The sequence below is a fragment of the Zychaea mexicana genome (assembly GCF_025766255.1).
Source record: "Zychaea mexicana strain RSA 1403 chromosome Unknown BDB00scaffold_26, whole genome shotgun sequence".
NCBI classification, from domain to species: domain Eukaryota; kingdom Fungi; phylum Mucoromycota; class Mucoromycetes; order Mucorales; family Lichtheimiaceae; genus Zychaea; species Zychaea mexicana.
The window spans coordinates 239866-261660 of record NW_026516689.1 but is presented as its reverse complement, the minus strand read 5'-3'; the positions used below and the strand labels follow the sequence as shown (position 1 = coordinate 261660).

Below are 21795 nucleotides of genomic sequence, written 5' to 3'. Positions count from 1 at the left end.
GAATATATTTCCTTTGTTTACCGAAATGTTTATATACTACTGCTACTATGAAAAACGTAGAGCCTATGCTGTGAAATCGATGCAGACCTGGGGTTGGGGAGGCGTCAGTTGTTAAGGTGTGTTGTGTACGTAGCGTAGTATGAGCGATGATTGACGTTTTCGACGCCTTGCCATCTTGGCTTGAGTGACATACATGCTCTTCCTAAGTAAACCCCGTCAACAAGCGAGCAATTTGCTTTAGCGCTTCGCGTTTGCTTCTCTCTTTTTTTATTACCACATGTCATCCCGCCAGCGGTCGTGCTGCACATCCCGCATATGCTTTGATACAGTATCTGGCTACCGCTTCACTCATCATTTCTCAAGCTTTTCAATTTCTGAGCGCTAAGCCTCGCGATGCGTATTAAGGTGGCGGCAGTCGAAACACATGGCAGTATAGCTGCGTTGGGATGCGAAGATGGGTTCCGTAGGTGGTTTCCAACATTCAAAGCACTGGTCGCACACGCGATGGCTGGCAGCGACAGTAATGCCATAGTGCTACAGTCTTTTGCCACAAGTGACCGGCTCGCCTAGCTTGGTTGTTTCACATATCGTTTTCCATGTCGACGGGGAACGGGCTATGACAGCTGGACGTTACCGACGTGAGCGACCTTGGAGAGCTGATGAATTGGTGTTGGATTTTGGAGAGAGAAATTCCATATAGCGAATGATAGGGCAGGGTGAGGCAATGCAAAGAAAAAGCGCCAGATTGTCAATCCTTCTTGTAGTGAGTCTTTTCTTTTAAAGCTTATTGCCTCAGGTGTTTTAGTTGCTGTGATCATCATTATCAACCGCTGCTGTTGCTGCTGTTATTGTTGAGCCTTTGGTTATTGACTGCTAAGTATCTGCAACTGCGTGTTGTTGGACGCGACGCGTGAATTCCAACATAATCCGGTCAGTGAATACAATTGTTATAGGTCGATCCTTATTTGTGTGAGTAAGATAGCTGTTTAACTCACATTTTGTGTGTCTCAAAGCCTTACATCCGCTTAAGGTGCAGTATGAAGTAGATGAAGGTATGCTCACTCCTCCGTATATATATATACTCACGGTGTACCTTTTGCTTTACCCAGAGATATCGTATCAGCATTTAAACAAGTTCGGTCGCGTAATAAAAAAAAATAGGAGCTTTGCACATGATGTTCATCAATAAGATGTGTACAGTCAGTAACATGATAGAAACCTATTCCTACAGCAATACGATTATGAAAAATTGCTATCATACAGATCGGATTGTTCGAACCTACCAACTTTTCGTCAGACAACGCAGATCCCGCGAAGCGGACCCGGGCGCGAGACGACGATAAGAACTTTCACCCATAAATCTCAGCTTCTTTGTGACTTTGCAAGAAGAAAAACTTTTTTCTTGTCTTTAAAAGGCTTCTTTCCGCCCAAAAACCCAGGTTTTACTACTTTACTCACTTTTTTTCGCTCTCAAAAAAGGTATGTCTAGAAACATTTTCCATTTCATCAGCTGTTTGTGATATACTTTGGAGCTGTTAATGAGCTCGTGTGAGAGGGTAAGAAAGAAAGAAAGTGATTCCAAGGATGCAAAACATTACGCATGTCTTAATCTACGTGTGTGGATCTCAAAAATATATACTGATTTAATGAGCCTGAGTAATCACTTTCTTTCTTTCTTTCTTGCTCGAACAAAGTACAGTTGGCTTGCAGAAAGGGTTTGTGAACTAACCGAACGCGTCATTGTTTATTACAGGCATCTTTTTTGAGTGGCGGCAAAAGCAAGCATCAGTTTATAGACATTTTATACAGATTCAATAAAAAACTATCACGATATGTAAAGACTCTATTTGTAAACATGCTTGAAACAGTGTTGGGAATGCATCTGCTTTGGAAAGATGCATGTACGTCCAAAATACAGAAGTAGTCCTATACGTGGGTATACAAGGGTATCAACAGAAAGGAAAGGAGCGCTCAATTCTGGTTCCTGATACACTTCTGATTCCAGAGACACAATCTCAAAGGGTTTTTTTTTCATATTCTGATGTACTAATTTATATACGATGTTTGCAATTTCACTGATTTCTTCTATGGAGAAACAAAATAAAAGCAAAAGAGAAAGAGAGAGAGAGAGAAAGAGAGAGGAAAGGAGTGTTGTGTGTGCGTGCTTACAGCTCATAGCCAACAAGAACATAACCTAGTTCTTGACCATACACCGAAGGTTCAATCATTTGAAATCCAAGATACATGAATGCCTTGAGCACCGTGTTATCTAGAAAGCATAAACTTTGTAAATGCGAGTTTTTCTCACAAGGTTAAAGAAATTAACGACTTACTATCAAGATGTCTGCGGTCGATAGCAATGACGAGGTACTCGCAACCTGTTTTCTCCTCGGCAAGTTCAATCAGATGCGTAATGCTGCAACAACAATTAACAACGATGCATATAACTCTCTTTTCTACTCTTTTGTTTGTTTGTTTTCAAGAGTGAACTTACCAAGACTGAAACTCGCCGTCTGCCCAGTTAGATAAACAATCCATCACGGGACAAGTGAGAAACACGGTATCATTGTGAATAAATGCCTGACATTGCACTGGCCTGGAAGTTTCATGTACTGTCGTCGTAATCAACATGTGTTCGTCGACGCTCTTGCTCCAGCGTGCAAAAACAGCGCCAACGAAATCGTTGTTGGTGCCTAAACACACGTACACGCACAAGTCTATGAGTCTGCTTGTTCTTTCTTCTGCAAATCATGCTACTTTCAGGACTGATACTTGCCTAGTTCCCGTTTGGAAACAGTGACAACGTCTTGATGCTGATGTGCGTTGGGATTGCTACAGTATTCATGAGGGAAACAGACTCTTTCTGGACTATTCGGGGTGGTGATGGTCGAAGAAGTGGCAGCTGCTACCACAGAGGATGATGTCGACGTTGTTGTGGGGCTTGTTGGTGTTTGTAGCACTTGCAGCTGTATAGCAAGCTCCTTTTTGGCAGGGCTTGCGATAATCATGGGAGATTCGATGATATGATACTGTTACTTGATATACTATTACTATTACTACTACTACTACTAAAGGCGAAATTTCCTTCCTTGGTGGCCTTGGAAAAGATGGTGCTTGAAGCGTAAAGGAAAATCACAGTTGTCTTGTCCAGTTCTACTCTTTTTCTGGTTGGGCGTTTCACCTATCATAATGCCCCGTTTGCTTTTAATGATCTTTCAATCCCATCCTCTTCATTGCACTTGAAACTGTTACTAATGGGGCCGCAAAAGGGCGGAGCACTAGCGAATTGCACTCGTAAATGTAATTTACCTGATGGAACGCCCTAAACGTTTATACCAAAAGAAAAAAGAGGGGGGGAGATTGAAAGAAATCAAAAGAGATTGAAGATTTGGAGGAGGGTAAAATGTGGAAACTAGGTTTCAACAGTGAAAAAAGAAGCTTGTGCTGATAAAGATGGGTGGAAATGTGCAAAAGCTACTGGGTAATTTCTACCAAACGGGAAAACTGGGTGGTTGTTTTGCTGTAGTCGTTAGACGTGGTGAGTGGGAAAAAAGAAAGAAGACAACTCGCAAAAACGGGGGAGGCGGAAAAAGAAGATTTTTCTCTTGTCGATAACCAGAAGCGAGCCAATCAGAATGCAGGATAGATACGAATTGTGGACGTTGTGAGATTGCTAATTGGATGTAACTCGACAGTTTTGCAGAAAACGGACGTTTAAACCAGTTGGGAGTGTGCTAATTCCATCACCCCACCTTTTTTCCTGCATTCTGACGGGGACGATGGTAGTGAGCACTAGCGCAGTAGGGGAATGGCAGGCTTTTGTAATACCCACACACACACACACACGACACACAAACATAACAATGACATAATGTATACAAAATTACCTGCGCCTCAAGCTTCGACAAACAAGGTATGTACGCTTTCTTAAGCTCCCTTCTTGCTGTCTCTGTACAAGCAGTCCTTGAATAAGAAGGGACGACACCCACTCTCCTTGAGCCAAGTGTATGCAATAGCAGTACGATACTCGAGAGCTGTCTGAACAAATGTAAAAAGATGCTGATAGATGTGCTACATGGAGACACGTGTGTGATATGATATTATAACACGATAAATATGTGTAAGATGTCCAAAAAAAGGACAGCAAATCCCTCGTGGTACTGTATGGCTAAAAACGAAATGGCTTGCATGCGTGAAATGAATGTACGGCAGCCTCCGACGCTTATGATGATGTTTGATATTTAATGTAAGGGATGTTGAGAAGTAGTGGTCAACGGTACCTTTTAATGGGTGTGGCGTTTGCCCATGTGTCTCTTGAACTGCGTTTTCTAGCGTTCTATGTCCAAAGTCCGTTCTGCAGCATTTTTCAGTTACGATAAATCTATTAGCGCCAGTTGCTATAGCATCAATGTACCTGATGATGATTATACTCTTATTATTGACGTTGGTATTATTAGTCTCCTATGTCAGCGTCTTTAAAATATGCTCGGCTCATGTTTTTGTATATTGCGTTATGTCTTCCAGCACCAACTCCTTTTATGATCAAAAATATGCGGTCGGTAATGTATGCACGAACAGTAGGGATTATTTCTCAGGTTAATTCAAATAGGCTATCGGAGAAACATTCTGACTCTAACCTGTAGTATACTTTTCTATGGTCCAAAGTTTCTTTTGCTGGTTATAGTCTCCAAGTTAGATGGCAAGTCAGCAAGCTTTCGAAAAAGAAAAAGAAAAAGTATTATAAATTCAGCAAGACGTAGTATGTCCTAGTAAGAAGGAACATGGGCCTCATAAAATCATCACAAAACACCCTTTATCCATTCCGGAAGAAAGTTATAGTAAAAAGCGATGACATCGACCTGTGCTACCAATACACGCACTACTATTGTACAACCCAGTGCCGCGACACAAAGTATGTGTGCGGGGTGGTGGGGGGGGGGGCGTGTGTGTGTGTGGTTGCACTTTACTGTCTTTTACCTATCAATCGGGAGCCCAAAGCCAATGGGTAACAAGACAGACTTGACAGGGTTGCCATTTTCAGGCTGAGCTTGGGCTGGAGCTGACAGATAATTACTGTCTGTATGCCCCTTGCTGGGATTGGGGGGTTGAATATAAGCTTCCTGTTCACCGGTATTAAGTAAATCCGGTCCCCGACTTGATTTGATAGAAGCACTTACTACCACATCGTAAAAGAGATGCTTTGCACTAGAGAAGGAACTTTTACTTCATTGGGAATGTATGTGAACGATGATTTAGTTTCTTTCTTTCCATCTCTCACGCTCTCGTTCGAGAACAAGGAAAAGGAAACACGGAAATTTTCCTAGTTATTATTCTCACCGCTGCATATCAACCACTTTTGAAACCTATCACGGCCAAGCTTTGTCAGCGTATAGGGGATCCGTCCGACACTTCTTGAAGTGCTAAGGAGGGTATATTGGAAGAAAGCCAATGTACCGTAACAAACACAAAAGAGAAGTAGCTAATAGGTCCTACCATAGTCATAAGCGGGGTATGAAGCAAATGAAAGTGTTATCTTATCGATCGAAGGGAACACAAATTAGCAATGTACGTAAAAACAAACACTTCCGAGAAACAAAGAGAGAGAGATTACTTTGTACGTATCGGTATGTCCCGAAACCTTACTTTGACAACTGGCGGGGCGATCTTCGTCTATATTCTTCTGCTAAAGTCTTTTATGTAAAAGAGCGGGCGAAAGGTCAGGCGAAAACATTGAATGGAAAGTAGTTGTTGACACTGCACGGAAGTTTACGAGGAAAGGCACCTGTGCACATGTACAAACAGCAGAGTGGATAATTGTTTCTCTGGAAAAATCACTTGAGTAATAGAGCCCAGCGCTTTTTGGTCGGGTAAAGGATGTGGTAAGCATTTTATTGACACTCAGTTTTAGACAAAGGAACCAATCAAAACTTTTCTATATGTCGGAAGCAAATCTTCAGCTGCAGTTTGCTGCTGCTGCTGCTGCTGCTAGAGGAAGAGTATGTGTGCATGACAAGGCAAGATGATGATGCATGGTATAATATATATGTACAAGAAGACATTAGAGAGAGAGAGAGAGAGAAAATGTGTATAACTAAGGATACTATGTAGATAACAGCAGTGGGGAATATAGATGGAAGGAGGAGGGGGTATACACTGGCTTGTTCTTCCACCCTGAGAGCGGTCGGTGAGCGTGATGATGATCTCTTGTCACTTTATGCTGCCAAAGCAACAACACGACCGCGCAACGGACTTGATCGCGAGGCAACAAATGGATCTGACCGTCGAGGCAAATGGAACCGCGGACGCAAAGGGCAGATGATTTTGTTGGCACGCATCATGTTAAGTTCAGCAGCAATCATTCGCAAATGAGCTGCGTTCGCCCGCAGTTCGCGACCAGGTCGAGGCACCTTCTCGGGTGTAGGCACTTGTTTCTCCTCTGCCCGTTCCCATTCCCTCTGCATCTCGTCCCAGTTATGTTCTTCACAATCAGCACTGTTGCTTAACACCATCGTCGTGCATAGACAGTTTTTGGGTGGTGAGGAGGATGATGTTGATGAATCGGTATTGTGGTCGCTAGTGGCATTCGGGTTGCTGTTGACAGTATTAGCGGCGGCAGTTGCGGCGTTACCGTTGTCAAAGGATGAGAACAGCATGTCCGATAGCGCCGCCAAGCTATCGTCGCTCGACAATCCGAAACCGTTATTGGTGCTGGACGAGGACGAAGACGACGAATATGAGGAACTCAGACTGCTACTCAGCGAAGGACACTCGTCGTCTATGTTTGTTGTTGTGGAGATGATGGCAATAGGAGAGGTTGACACATCAGGCTTGGCGACTGGAGAATGCGGTAAAAAGCCCGTTCGAGTCGGGATTGCTGTCAGGGTCGGTACAGTGGTCGTTGATTCGTCGGTAGCAGTAGTAGCAGTGGAAGCAAGAAAATCATAGATCATGGCAAATATAGACGGCGTTGTTGATTGTGTTTTCATTGTTGTAGTAGAAGAAGTACAGGATGGCGTCTGCGTGTATGATTTTTGAAAGTAAATTTACGGTATGGAGAATTACAGCACGGAATGCAAGGAAAATAGGAATCGAATATAAGGTTTTGTAGAGATAGAAAAAAGAAATATCGATCGTTAGCTATACCGTTGTGATACCACGAGGGATAGTTAAGTGTCCACAACCCACTGCTCCTTTTAGACAGCTTCTCTCCGCTCCTTTGTATATCAATCATTGTTGTTGTTGTTGACAGGAATAACAGAGAAAGGGCGCGAGAAAGAGCTTATTATACCAACAACCCACCCCCCCCCAGTTTTCTTTTACGTAACATACCGATTTTTCTGACGGGGTTGTTGAAGAAGGTGCAAAGAGCGCATCGACGTCCTTAATAAGATCTTGCATAGTGGCAGTGCGTTCAAGTAGCGACATTTTCTAAGTTGTGGTAGCAGTAGTGGTAATAGTAATAAGTAGTAGTTTTCGCACTAAAGAAGAGTGGGGAGAGAGAGAGAGAGGGAGAGAGAGAGAAAAAGAGAAAGCAAGGAAGGGGGGCAGAGATGCGAGAATATATTTATAATTTAATTGTGAGGATGTGTCGGGTGCGGTTGTTCCAGTTTGGATTCACTAGATTGGATGGAATTCACTTTCGTGGATCGGAACTGTTGAAGTCTCAATAGGCAGCTTGATGCCTTTTTTGGAAGTCACATTCGTGTCACGTGAAGTGAGTCCTGGGGGGTGGAGGGTTCAGTATCATTACCCGATTGCTGCTGTAGCACACATCCCTCTGCGTCATGGATATACTTGCTCCCTTTTGTCAGTTTGCCCACGATACGCTAGCTCGCACATCCCCGGATTTGTAGCCGCGGGAAAAAAAGAAGACTTGCACTTGGTCACCTCGATAACAAGCTTATCGTCCATCCGTTCCCTTCTTTACGGCCTGCTCGCTGGTAGACGCCGAAAGGGAGAGTCACTTGCGGAGGGGAGAGTCAGACCCGGCCCTCTTTCTTTTGTTCTTATCTTTACGCAGTTACCAAATTAAGAAAAAACAATGTTCTCATCGTGCTTGATACTTTATCTGTTTGTTGTTTGTTTGTGTGTGGGGTTAATATAGTGTACAGAAGCCCGCTGCTGCGTGATGTTAATTGCGCATCATGATATCTTTTCTTCCAGCAGAATTCTAATACACTTCACTCGCACGTGCATCGTTTGTATGTTTTGGATCTCTTTGTCCTTTTTTTTACAGCGATAGTATGGTAAGTAAGTCTAAGAAGAGGGAAAAGGATGGAACCAGACGAACGGTTGTGGATGTGTTACTGGAAAAAACATAAGAAATCAACCAATACAGTGGTGAGTTGGGGTTGGGTCTACGGTGCCACAATGATATGAATGTCCCTTCTTTCCCCTTTGCCTCCTCTTTTGGTGGTTGATAGATAATGCTATGCAGTATCCATTTTCTTGATAACTTACTTTGTATGCATTCATGCACAACTAACTGCTAATGCTATGATATAGCTACAACAATTTACCAGGAGCGAGCAGACTCACATGAAGAAAACTCCTGGTATTACTGAAAAAAATGGCTTTTGTACAATACTCTTTACATACACACATACACAAAAGGCTTCCATCGACTGATAAAAGAGCGAGAGGGGAGGAGCGGTGAATTTGGGGGACTATGCAGGCTTTGTTATCCTCATAAAAGCTTGCGATACCGGGTCCGCCCCCTCAAATTCTCACATAAAAAGATCAAGGGTGGTGGAATTCTTTACTGATGATACATATTACCGTCATTCACCTACCCTGCTGATCGGTTACTATTGCACTCAAATAAGCATTACTGTCAACAACAGATCTAAACTTAGAACTTTCCAATCGTCATAGCATACCATCATCGGTTCGTGATGGCTGGGTAGCGGCGCGTGCACATAGCGATGATGGTGATGTTGATGGAAATGGTAATGACCAAGTGACGACGGCGCCGCTAATTATAAGCTCCACTGCGGGTGCTATTACCATATTTAATCGTCCTGATACGTACGTACCAGGTTGACTACATACTGTGAGACAGAAACGAGCACTAACTTAGCACATCTACTGCCACTACAGCTTCTAGTACAAGTAGAGAATGGTCTGGGACGCTCTCTTATCCGTTCAACCGTGGCACGCCCGTAGCTTACACACGCACTGCTGCACACCCTAGCATATATCACAGTAAAACTAACTTGGACCATCAAAAGTTCAACGACTGATGGAGAACGGTAACAGCATCTCTGTTAACGATCCATCTTAAATGTCGTTTCGCAAGCAGACAAGAAGTTCTATTTATCCTACAGGATACACTTTATCAACGGCAAGTCTTCAATCTTCTCTTCTATTTTAGCTCACAAGGCCCTAAGCAGTAGTAGCACTTTAAGTAGCATTAGGGCCTTGTTTTATATGGTTGGTCTTTCCATCTAAATATAGACTACCTTCCTCGGCAAATTACTTTTTGGTGCCCTGGCAAAGAGCTGCTCGTTTAGAGCTACCTCATCAGAATGTTCAGCTACATTCATGCAAATGCACCAGCAAATTTTACTAGTTCACTGTCATTCGTCGTCGTCGATAATTCTCTACATAGATCGTTCATGGTTTCGCGTGCTGTCATGTAGTAAGCAGTAAAGACGATGAGCAACAGACAACGACAGTCTTCCTAGAAACACAAAGAAAAATGATGGAGTGGTCATCTCCTTCGTAAAAACTACTGATGCAAGACTGGACACTTATAAATATGCTCTGCGTTTTTGTTTCCTTCTACTTTTCTCTCTTTTTCCACATTACGGATGAAAGATGAACAAAAACACTGTTTGCTTTGTTTTGCAAGAATGGGAAAAATTGAACTCAACGTCGCTAAAATTGAAATGTTCATCGAGGCTTCCACTTCTCTTCAACGGTTCGAAACCACTTATTAGTTTTTGTGATGCCCTGAAAAACAACCGAGAAGTACGACTTTTAGCAGTAAAAATGAAGAACCGAGCGCACCTCCTTTCTATGTTGACATCGTGTACTGTACCCTGTTCAAAAAATGGCTATGTGAAAGCATAGAAGCATATATAAAGGAAGCCAAAACGTTCACTACAGTACGAGTTAAGCAAAGCGCCCTCGTACCATATACTCCAGGCCAGCTGCACAGAAGACCTTATGATAATATGTGATACTGTATGTAGTTAGATTGGATAAACAAAACGTTTCATCACTTGTTCTTATTGTTACAGTAGATCTCCAGAAAAGTACGCCGTTGATACAATCTATGCAGAGGGTACATGGTGCAAATCTTAAAAACGGATATCTCTAAAACTGATTAATATACGACGTACTATATGCTATGTCATCTATAGCTGATATAAGAAGACGCAAATTTGAGCTCACTGTCAAGAGTCTCCTCGTATGCCTTTTTAAAATCCTTGTACTGTACAGTAGCAACGTAGTTATTTGCCTTTCTTAATACAATTAGATAACAAGTACATCTACACCGTGAGCAACGGCCATCTGCACTACTGGCCACTTTATCTCTAACAGTTGACTAGTTTAGATGGCATAGATCTGTTGGACGCCAGGCAGCCACTTTAACGCACTACCTCTTAGTGGATCCTACTAAGCCGTCCGCATCCATCCTTTACGTTTCATAGCCAGAAACGTGAAACGGGTTTCTTTATGTCGCAAACGCACGGACCACGTCATTGTTTGTATACAGCGCCATCTTTGACGCCGTGCGACAGCAGTAATAGCACAAACAAAAATCTGCCTTGAAGGGTATAACGTTAAAAACGTCAGGATGTAATGATCTCATGTTTGTTTGTGTTATTGCTACAAATGTCTTGAATTGATTGTGGAGGGGATGTCAGTGTATAATGTTATTCTTTTTTAAGAAAAAGGAGGAGAGGGGTATATAAAAAAGAAGGGATCTAAGGTGAAACGTAGATGAAAAAAAAAAGATGCAAATAATAAAGGTAGACAGTGGTGGTAGTAATAGTGCTATTAGGCTTTAAATCGACTGCTCAACGATGAATTGGATGAATGATGTGCGAATAATGGAGGTCGATGCTGCGGTTCACACGTACCACAAAATTGTTGTAGACGTTGATAAATGGTGCTTTTGGTGACTGGTTTGCTAATAATATCGTCAAAGGCGCCGGCTAGTTGGACTGTGCGTTCATACGCTGTAACTGCTATAATAGGCGTGGTTCGGTTCAAGTTGTTGGTCGATTTGATCATTCGTGCTGCTGCTTCACCATCAACTATTTTCGTAGACAAGAACATTTACCAGTCAGTATGCTGTAAATTTGAATATTATAGACTTAATTACAGTATCACGGAAACTTACTGATAGGCATGCGGATATCCATAAAGATAATATCGTATCGTACATCACCCATGGCGCTTCGAATCGCTTGTGCGCCATTGCGTACAATCACACATCGGCATTGAAGCGTCTGGAGGATAGTCTCGAGAATCTTACAGCTGATTGGATTATCATCCGCAACTAAACAATCCAACGGCTTATTGCTTTGCTGCTGCTGTGGTGGGCTTGTGCTTGGTATTGGAGGATATGTTGTTGTAGTGGGAGCAGCTGTGATACTGCCACTGCTTTCGTGATGTTCATCCAATGGGTGCGTAGCACTATTAGCAGCGGCTGTAGCAATAGCAGTGCTACGATCACCAGGCGATGATGCGGACCGCATTCTTGATTTTTCTGCTAACCGCTGTGGTTGTCCTTGAACCACATCCATCGACCGTCGAACAGTTTTGGTCGATGCTGAATGCGACAATATCATGGGCGGCGGTAGTGGCGGGTTCACATCCTCTTCTTCACCAGCCCCTGCGACATTACCGGCGGCAGTAGCGCCCGCATTAGCTGTCGTAATACCGAGAACCGTGTTTGATGATTTTCTGCGAGGTGTTTGTGGCGCAGGAGGCGGTGGTGACGATTTGTGCAGATCACTGGCAACGATACTGTCATGACGGATTTTTCGAATTGCATCTTCATTTGCCTTTTCCAATACGGGCAAGTTCTTGTAAACAAATGTGCCAAACTCTTCTTCATGCTTTTTGTCACTGTTCGTATCCGTCAAACTGACCGCGCTGAGATGCAAGCCCTTTTGTTGTAGCAGCTGTTGTTGTTGTTGCTGTTGATCTTCATGCAAATGTTCAGGATTTTGTTCTTGAATAATCGCTTTGGCCTTTTCAACTTGTTGCTTGTCATCTTCAGGTATCTGCAATCCTCCCGTTCCTTTGTCTACACCGAGTCGGTCTTCCTCCTTTCTAAGCATAGTTGCACCGCGCAAGTCGAAATAGTCTGTATCTTCCATGTCGGCAGGCTGTGGTACAAAGGCCGGGGATTCGGTCAGGAGGGAATCCCAATTGATGGACTTGAAAAACGGATGGTACTTGACCTCGTCTGATCCGTTGGCACCTAGTCGTTTTTCCGGGTCCAAAGTCATGAGCCGCTCCATGAAATCCCGAGCTTCAGGAGACACATCCACAAGATCTTCGTGCCAATCAATCCGCCGTGACAAGATGTTTTCAAAGACTCGATCAGGTGTATCGGCGTGAAAGGGAGGGATACCATATAGAAACTCGTAGCAGATCACACCCAATGCCCACTAAAGTTAAAAGAAATGGTTAGAATTAGTTTAAATCCATCGTAGAGCAGAAAACAAAAGCAATCCAAATACTTGCCCAATCTACCATGGAATCCTGGCTGGTACCTAAGATACTCTCTGGTGCTAGATAATCCGGCGTGCCTACTGCTTTGCGTGGGGTATCACTGCGGTCACATTGCATGTACCCAGGCGTGCTCAAAACAGGGGTATGATTGTCTGCCGCACGGGGCGGTGGCGTATTGCTGCTGCTGCTCGTATCCGATGGTGCCCGTGGATTCTGATGTAGCTGTTCTGGTTGCGGCTGTTGTAGTTGTGGTTGATTATGTTTGCTCACATCTGTACCTGCAGACACAGAGCTGGATCGAGAGCTGCGACGTCCTTCATCGAAAAGCAAACTAAAGTACGAATGGCGATATGCACTGTTTGATGGCGTTGTTAACATATCCGATGGTGCTTCTTCAGGTGATGGTGCAGGCGAAGACGGGAGAGCATGACCAGACGCATTATCGTCATAGGGCGTTGCCGTGCTTAGTTCGTCTCGTACACGGCGATTCAGAAAGCCAATACGCGACAACCCAAAATCTGTCAGCTTCAAGTGTCCGTTTTGATCGATCAATAAGTTGTCTGGTTTGACATCTCTATATCAAACACCAAAAAAAGGAAGATTAGCGGGAGAGCTTCCGTCTAGGACAATAAAAAAAGTTCGGTGATTGTAGACGTACCTGTGAATGACATTTTTGCTATGCAGATATGCCAGACCAAGCGCCACTTCTGCTAGATAATTCCGTGCCCAATCTTCAGGCAGGCTGCCCAGGACTTTGACCAACGCCGAACAATCGCCACCGTTGAGATATTCGAGAACCAAGTAAAGATAATCCTTAGACTGGAACGTATAGTACAACTTGGTGACAAATGGACTATCGGTCTGGGTCATCAAAATCATACGTTCGGCCTTGACATTGGTCACCTGGTTTTTGGCAATCATGTCTGACTTTTTCAGAAACTTGATGGCATAGTAGTCACCAGTGGACCGTTTCTTTGCTAAAAACACAGAGCCGAAGGCACCTTTACTAATTGGCTTGATGATGTCAAAATCCTTGATACTAGGAGGTGTAAGCCGCGGAGGAATGAAGGCTTGTAATGGTTCTAACGGGGATTTGCCTGTAGACAAGTCCTTGGCGGATTTCTGCGGCCGTAACCCAGGTGATGCCATGGGTGTATCAATCACTTCGACCTCGAGGATAGGTGCTTTGGGTGGCGGTGTTGGTTTGCGACAATGACCGCCGCTACTGCTGCTACCACTTGCCCCTGATATGGAAGATCCTCCTGCGCTTTTACTGCTGCGTCGATGCTTGCGTGATAGCCGGCCAACACCTCGCTTGAGTCTGCTCAAGAGTCCCTTTTTTGGATGTTGTTGCTGTTGCTGTTGAGGCTCTTCTTTTTTTGGTGGTGGCTTCGGTGGTTGTTCAGGCACAAACTCTGTCCATCCGTCTTCTTGTTGCATTGTCTTTTGGAAGTCGGTCCTTGTTCGTTCATTGTATTCCAAATGATCTCGCATGCGGTTTACCACATCCACCTTTTTCCGGATCATACCTTCGACTTCACGGATCAGATTGATTGTATTAGGATCATCTGCTGTAGGAGGTCGCCAATACAAGATATGCACCATCTTTGTCTTTGAACGAGGTGACTGTAACGAACGAGCTCTATCATCTTTGCCATCATCATCGTCATCATCCTGCTTTTCATCAATATTTCTATTGTTTTTCTCGCTTTCGCCTTGTCCGTCTTCATAATCGTCTTCACCACGACCAGGCATTGAAATACTGAGTGCAACATCGACAATATCAAGAAGATCCTTATACACTTCGAGGTCAGTTTGTTTTAATTCGATCGCTGAGGGTACATTTTGTTCGACAGGAAGCGCATCAGCACCATAGATTGAGTCCTTGTCGCAGTCGTCGTCTCCATTATCATCATCCTTTATATCTTGTCCTTTTTGTTCAGTAGCAGAGGTGGAAGAAGGCGGTGATAAGGACGAGGGCAAAGAAGCATCTTGTCCTTCTTCTCTTCCCGCTGTTTCCGTGGAGAGTTCATTGATTTCAGCCTTGGTATCTTCTGAAATCTCGACGATGTGGTGTCTCAAATCACGTAAACTGTCGTTGCAAATATTGACATCCAATTCAGTCCGATGGATTTCGATACAGAGTTCAGAATGCTGTTCAAAGAATGCTGCAACGACCCAGCGTTCACAGACATGGCAGAGGACGGGCGGTATTGCCATGAGCATTTCTTTTGATATTTCTTGCTCTGGTTGATCCTTGATTTCGCCCTCTCCTTCACGTTGTTGTTCTGGGAACTGAAGCTCTTGCTGTTTTTGCTGTTGATCTTCGTTATCATCCTGGACAGTGGTTGCCACCAAGCCTGGCGAATCCAGGGTTGGTTCAGACAAAGATCGATTGCGCATCATTGCTTTAGTCTCTTCAACTTCGCCAGCACCGCCAGTTCGCTGCTGCTGCTGCTGGCGTTGTTGTTGCTCTTCCTCCTGTCGACTTGAGGTTGAAGTCGAGTGCTGAATAATGGACCATCGGCGTGAACTGACCGGCTTGATGACCCACATGGTATGACTTGGCTCTCCCGTTACTCGATTATACATCAACATACCCTTGCCTTCCATTTCCGTCGTAGCGTCGTATTCTTCATCATGGTCAATCAGCATATGGAATCGTACCTCGACTGTCCGAGAATCATCTGTAAGCAGCTCTTCGGTCGCTTCGGTAAACACACGTTGGTCTTCGCTTGATAGGAAACGTGATATACTGGTGCCCATGATGGATTGAGCATCTTCGCTCCTACAAAGTAGCATAGTTATTAAGACAACAGTTTCTTCTCCGTTAACACTTTTTTGCTTTACCTGACATAATCGAGCCAAACTGGACTGACATATTGGATAGCGATTGTACCCAAGCTCAACTCCATGATGATTGTACTATTTTGATTGCGTTCTGCTGCCTCTTGCAAATCCAGCTGCTGCTGATCTAGTTGCTGATCTTGTTGATCTTCTTGAGTGGATACAGAGGATAGATCATCATTATTGTGTTGAGGCAATAACCGACTCGGTACAGCTGATCCCACAATATCCGATCCACGACCTGTGCCATCACTACTGCTCGTCGGTAATCGCTGACGAGAGGGTAATTCGAAACCGCTGCTGCTACCAGCACCCGTATCGCTACTGAGTTCGCCATCTTTGGTCGATAAACCACTGATTGATTCTAGATCAGTTGTTGCACCACCATCCGTATCACTTGCTGCTGCTGCAGCAGCAGCAGCAGCTGACATGCTTGCTGTAATGGTGGATAACTGTTGTTGTTGTTGATGATGTTGTTGCAACGCAGCAGTAGTAGGAGGCGTTGTTGATGACGACGACCAAGCCCAGAAGCCGCGTTCGGCCTCCCACCAATCCAAAACACGATTAAATGCTGCAACACCAAGCAAAAGTCGGACATACCATTCACGGCATGGCCATTCTGGATGTTCGTCCCATTGGACGCCAATGGCTTGAATATTGGATACAAGATCTGCGCAAACGCCTTTGTAGTCCAGAAACACATCGAGTGGGGTATCCATCACGCTTTGCGCCAATGTAATCAAGTCTTGAAGTGTCAAGATAAATGGTGTGGCTTGATACGAGTCTTCTGTTATCAGCGTGATCATGTTGTTCATGTTAGCTGGAGGCGTTGTTGTTGTTGGTGGTGGAATCATTACGGTGCCACTGCCACTAGGAGTAACATCACCACTGGTAGTCGCTGTACCAGCATTACTGTGGTAAAAGTTTCCTCCCCCTTCAATATCTTCGCCAGAATCATTATGCTGATGCCGCTGGCGATGGCGATGGCGGCGGTAGTCATACTGATCGTCATGGGGATGTTGTTCCTCTTCTTGTTCTTCAATATCCTGCAGTTCAGTGGTGATATTACGTTTCCGTTGCTGCTGTTGTTGTTGTACTGCAGATATACGCGATGGATGACCTGTTTCTGTGTCATTATCGCTTCGATCTGATTGATCATCACCGATATCACCACTTGCGCTGCTGCTACTGCTGCTCATTGGTTGCACACCACGCTCCAGCATTTCATCCATATCTTCCACATATTGTAAACCACGTTCGACATATTCGTTCAGCCCGTCAATGATACGACGCATCTCGGAATCACACGCGTCTTTGGCATACTGCAGCCGGGATCGAATGGTATTTTGCACTCGAATCGAAGACGATTTGTCTTCACCATCATTGCCGGTCCCAAAAATTCTGCCGAGTCGACCGAAAAGACCAAGGCGATGATCAATTGGGTTATGAAATCGGTATCCCACATGGGTTGTTGGAGTCGTCGCTGCGGAAGGCACTGTTACATGCTGTGGGAGCTGTTGCTGTTGCTGTTGCGATGATAATCTTCTAGGCGGTGTACTACTGTTGGTATTGTCGCTGCCAACCATTTGGCTTAATTGCTGCGACGCTCGACGGTTATGTTGCGATTCATCCGCTTCTGAAATAGCGTCGGCTGTATAATCGCTTATGGATCGTGTGATGTCCGCTTCATCCGGCGAAGTCTGGCACCGGCGCAGCTTGGGTTTTACAGCCGGACGTGTTGCTGTTTGGTTTTCTAGGGTATCTCCAGGATGTCCAGATTCATGATCAGACGGTAATACATCCAGCGTTGGTCCACCCAACACATGGTGCGGATGATGATGGTGATGGAAGTAACTTCTCAAATTATCGTCGTGGCTTACTGGTTTGTCGCTATGTCTTCGCAAGTGAGTAAGCAGTCGGCTTGGGGATGCGTACCACTCGGCATTCGACTTGACCGTGCCCCACCACATAGACAGCCTATGGTTGATCGAAGAGGATAGTCGTGTTTCTGCGGTTGTAGTCGCTGTTTCAGGCTGTGAGGAAGGCATTGACGATACAGAACATATGGACCGTCGCCGTTCGATTTCTTGCGACTTGAGAACCTTGTACTCGTCCAGCCAATCGACCCACGGAACATCGTTGACAACATTATGCTTGTCACCTTGCTCCGCTGCTTCCTCACCGCTTGTAACCATGATAGTCGGCATTGGCTGGTTACCTTCTCGTCGTCGAAATATTCGGGCTGCTGCCTTTCCTGCTCTGCTTTGATGATCATGACCACCGTTGTGGTCTTCCTCCTCGCTGTGGTCATATTCGTCATCGTGGTTACGACCCATACGAAGCGAACACCATCGTCGAAGTTTAGCTGATCGAGACATGTACAAGTTTTGCGCATAGCTGTCGTCCGAATGTCGAGGCACTGAGAACAACGATGAAGTTTCACCACAGGATGTTTTGGGAACTACCAAAATCATAAGAAAAGTTAATTATCAATACAAAATAACGCTCTTTTTTCGCCTCGTGAATAAATTCTGCAAAGTGCATACCATGATCACGAATGAAATAATCACTGTTGATATCCTGCTCCCATCGTGTCAGCTCCGGTGCGGATGTATTCCCACTTGGTACCAAAGGATTATGGTGATGATGATCATCATAATAATGCGGCATCATTGACAGCCCACTCGTCATTTCGTCGTGGGTAGCGTTAAGCAGTAATGCTGGGTATACATGTGTTTGCAATTCCTCCATGTAAGACGAGCCGTGTTGATGATGATGTTGTCCCTCTCCTCCTGCATCCGACGAACGACCAGCTATTATGGATTGCGTGTCACTGTTGCTGCTACTATCCAAATCTATTTCGACGACATCCTTATCAGCCTCACTCGCAGACGCAGCTGTAAGTGATCCAGATCGAGTTGCATTAGAGCTGGGTGTCGTCGTAGTCGTAGGTGGCGTCTCAATAGTCGTATTGGGTAGTGAACGTCGATTCGATTTTCGTTTGCTCGACAATTGACGACGTAATAAAGTATGCAGTGAATGTTGATATGCTGGTATACTCCCAGGAGCATTGTTGTTGTTTTTACTGCTAGATTCGGGTGATGATAAATTAATGTTGTTGTTGTTGTTGGTGCTTCGGTTTGCTGCGTTGCTCGTACTTGAATGGGACGAGGAGGATGCAGACGAAGGAGGTGGCGCGCAAGATGATGGTAGTGGAAGTGCTGGTGGTGCATCCACGACAGGATTGGGCAGTGTACCGCTCACAATACCTGCTAGCTCAGTATTAGTTATGTTTTTTAGCATGCTCATGGATGATCTACGATGCGCACGTTGTTGTTGCTGCGTCGAGCCATGTGGCGTAGCACTGACAGATGTGGTAGGAGGAAAACCGTGAGCGGCGGTCATGGACGGGGTTGTCGCACTAGGTTCGTGTCTCGATGCATTGCTTGCTTTTCCTACACGTTTTTTCTTAGTATGTGAGTAGAGAGGGAGAGAAAGAGAGGGGAAAAGTTTACCCATCAACCAACCCGGGAAAAAAAAAGATCATCTAAATGCAACACAATGCTCTCTCTCTCTTGCCACCTTTTGAATAAATAAGATTTACCTCGATCCGATAAGTTGGTGGTACCAGTCATTGTTGGAAACTGCAAAGGACTCCCGCCGCGAGGAGAGTGAAACAACCGCGGCGACGAAGAAGGCGAATAAAATTCGTCTGTCATGGCACTTGAATCAGTGATAATAGAAGAAATAGATGAGGCTCTCCGTTCATGGTAGGGTTGTCCTTGACCTGCGACTCCTTGACCACCAGGGTGATTACTGCTTTGACGCTTTAGCCCATACCATTGGAAGGATGAAATGCTTTGGGTATCAGTAGATGTAGTAGATGCTACATCATCCAGATCGTCCACATACGACGATCGTTTGATCGGCTGTTGTTGATGTTCAGAGAGACGATTTTCCCGCAACTTGCTGATGGATCCGGATTTAAGCATTGGCTCACCAGTAGTAGAAGAAGAGGATGACACGTATCCACCAGATGCCGGTGCTGGTGCTGCTAATGGCGGTGGCGGCTGTTGCTCCTTGAGTCGCTTCGCGACAATTCCTTTAGGCGAGCCAGTCGGTGAGGACGATGAAGAAGCATAATTGATGTTGCTACTGTTGTTATAATTCATGCCTTCAGCCATGGAACTTTTACGGCTTTTTGCTAATCGGTTATTGTCTGCGCTCGTACTGCCAATAGGTGTTGAAGGTGTGGATGGTATACTGGTGTCGGGCAAATACTGCTGCGGTAATGGGGGAACGGGTGGCACTGACGACGATGGTGTTGTCGATTGTTGCTGTTGTTGCTGCTGTGTTTGAGAAGAAGCCGAGCCATCGATCCAACTCGCTCTTTTGGACTTGACCATGTACTTTCCACCACTGCCAGCAGGCGGGCTCGCATATCTTGGTGAACTGGAAGACGACGATTGATGAGGCGATCGCGGGTTGGCCTGAGAAGATGCACCCAAGTGCACGGTCTGCTGCTGCTGGGAATCTACAATTTCGCTACCGGGACTACTACCATATTCCGATTCACCACCACTGCGGTAATGGTGTTGGTGTTGCACTTGTTCTCCTGCTGCTGGTATCGAAGTTGGAGGTGGTAACTGTTTGTTGTAAGGGCTGTTGAGTTTATTGCTACTACTATTATGGTCGTTGCTGAGCAAATCGTCGCACGAGGATGACATTGACGATCGACTGGTTCGTCGCTTTAATAAAAGCGGTTGTGGAATGGGTACGCTGCGTAGCTTTGTGGATGTAGACGACGAGGGAGTACCCGTTTCAGACGTAGATGCTGTTGTACTGACAGGACTGTGCTGAGCGGATTCACCAGTAGTACCACTATTTATAGGAGCAGTAGTAGTAGTAGTAATGGGACCGATTCCCGCAGTAGCGACACACGGGTTGGAAATGCCTGCGTGGAAAGCACTCGGTGAAGACGGCGACGAGAATGTGGACGATTGTCGCTGGACCGACGAAGGCAGCGGCGGCGGCGTAGACGTGCTTAACGGTGATGACGACCCTGATGAGAACAGGGTGCCGTTTTTGCTACTACTTCCCATGTAATTATGTCAAAACGGTGAGGTGTATATGTGCTTTGTGTGTGTAAAACACAATGTATGAAAGGGAAATGGGGTAAAGAGTACGCAAGTAGTGAATGAGTGGGTAATGATAGTAGCTATTCTTCACGTCGACTCGAAAGTAAAAAAAAAGCAGCAGCTGCTGCTGTGTTCCAAGGTTTTGCATTGAATTAAGCACCAATAGCATTGCCTGGTTTTCCTTTGTCTCTCACTCTCTACTACAAGATATAGACTACACTATTCCCGAAACACATCATGAGCAGCAGAACAGAGGGGTACCATGCATTTCTGGCTTGCTGCTGGGAGCTGCACGGTGCTGTCATATCTTTAAATAACACAACACCTCGGTCATTACTGGCGTTATGTGAGAGTCGCATGACAACCTATCTATGCGGCACACTGAAGCATATTTTCATCCGTCTGCATGCTACTTCTCATTCTCTCTGTCCCTAATTCCTGGTAAAAATAACTCCATACTTTGCTGTTTTTACTTTACTTCTACTGGCGGCTTATGCAATCTTGTTGGTGATAGACTTTTATTATTACCCAACTATTGCTACGAATAAGACGTCTCCTTTTCTTTTCTTGAATCATGAGCTATTCTCAATGCTTGACTGTTTATTTCTGGCTACCAAAACTTTGTGCTTAAATTTTTGTTATCCCTTCTATAAGTGCCATATCACAGAACCACACAGTTTGTAGTGCCATCAACTCCTGAAATCATACCTGTTAGCGCGAGAGAGAGAGAGAGAGAGTAAAACGCTGCCTCATTTTTGTCTTGTGAGGTATTTTGTCATGTCAATCAATGGACATATACATATGGATAGTAATGTGTGACACCCTTCTTAGCGGGCTACTGATAGATACTGGATGTGCTTGTCACCCTGCATTGCTTCCTCTTCTTCATCTTTACCATATCTGTGATAGCAAAGAATGTATATAGACAAATATGCTCTGGCAATAATGACATAACTGTGATGATAATCTAAACCGATTTGTATTGTTTTTGCAATGGAGCTGCTTCATTACTATGTCTTGTTACCGTTTTCGTTCTTATATAAAGAAATTCGATACGTTGCTCTATGATAGAGTCTAAAAATGTACATGCGTCGACGTGGTTCAAGTGCGAAAC

At 44.7% G+C, this 21795-nt stretch overlaps 3 protein-coding genes across 3 annotated transcripts; all 3 read right to left on the bottom strand.

Annotated features, from left to right (window-relative positions):
- Positions 1 to 2165: 2165 nt before the first annotated feature.
- Positions 2166 to 3008, bottom strand: BDB00DRAFT_787013 (uncharacterized protein; the record flags this gene model as incomplete). The annotated part of the gene is made up of 4 exons (XM_053120659.1): positions 2166 to 2269; positions 2334 to 2416; positions 2495 to 2596; positions 2773 to 3008. The coding sequence occupies 4 exons, from the start codon at positions 3006 to 3008 to the stop codon at positions 2166 to 2168; spliced, it is 525 nt and encodes a 174-aa protein (XP_052980925.1).
- A 2842-nt stretch (positions 3009 to 5850) lies between these two features.
- BDB00DRAFT_817718 (uncharacterized protein) lies at positions 5851 to 7536 on the bottom strand. The gene is made up of 2 exons (XM_053123094.1): positions 7330 to 7536; positions 5851 to 7016 (listed from the first exon to the last, which is right to left on the bottom strand). Exons 1-2 carry the CDS (start codon positions 7423 to 7425, stop codon positions 6213 to 6215), a joined length of 900 nt encoding a protein of 299 aa, XP_052980924.1. The 5' UTR covers positions 7426 to 7536; the 3' UTR covers positions 5851 to 6212.
- A 3471-nt stretch (positions 7537 to 11007) lies between these two features.
- Positions 11008 to 20645, bottom strand: BDB00DRAFT_871209 (uncharacterized protein; the record flags this gene model as incomplete). The annotated part of the gene is made up of 7 exons (XM_053126807.1): positions 11008 to 11267; positions 11354 to 12632; positions 12718 to 13270; positions 13355 to 15484; positions 15547 to 18004; positions 18090 to 18998; positions 19148 to 20645. 7 exons carry the CDS (start codon positions 20643 to 20645, stop codon positions 11008 to 11010), a joined length of 9087 nt encoding a protein of 3028 aa, XP_052980923.1.
- Positions 20646 to 21795: the final 1150 nt, after the last annotated feature.

What these genes read in the sequence shown, in the direction of transcription:
- BDB00DRAFT_817718 (XM_053123094.1), bottom strand. Translation starts at nt 7,425, where the DNA reads ATGTCGCTACTTGAACGCACTGCCACTATGCAAGATCTTATTAAGGAC. An exon ending in CAACCCCGTCAGAAAAATCG is followed by an intron (nt 7,017 to 7,329) that starts GTATGTTACGTA and finishes TCATACACGCAG; the next exon opens with ACGCCATCCTGTACTTCTTC.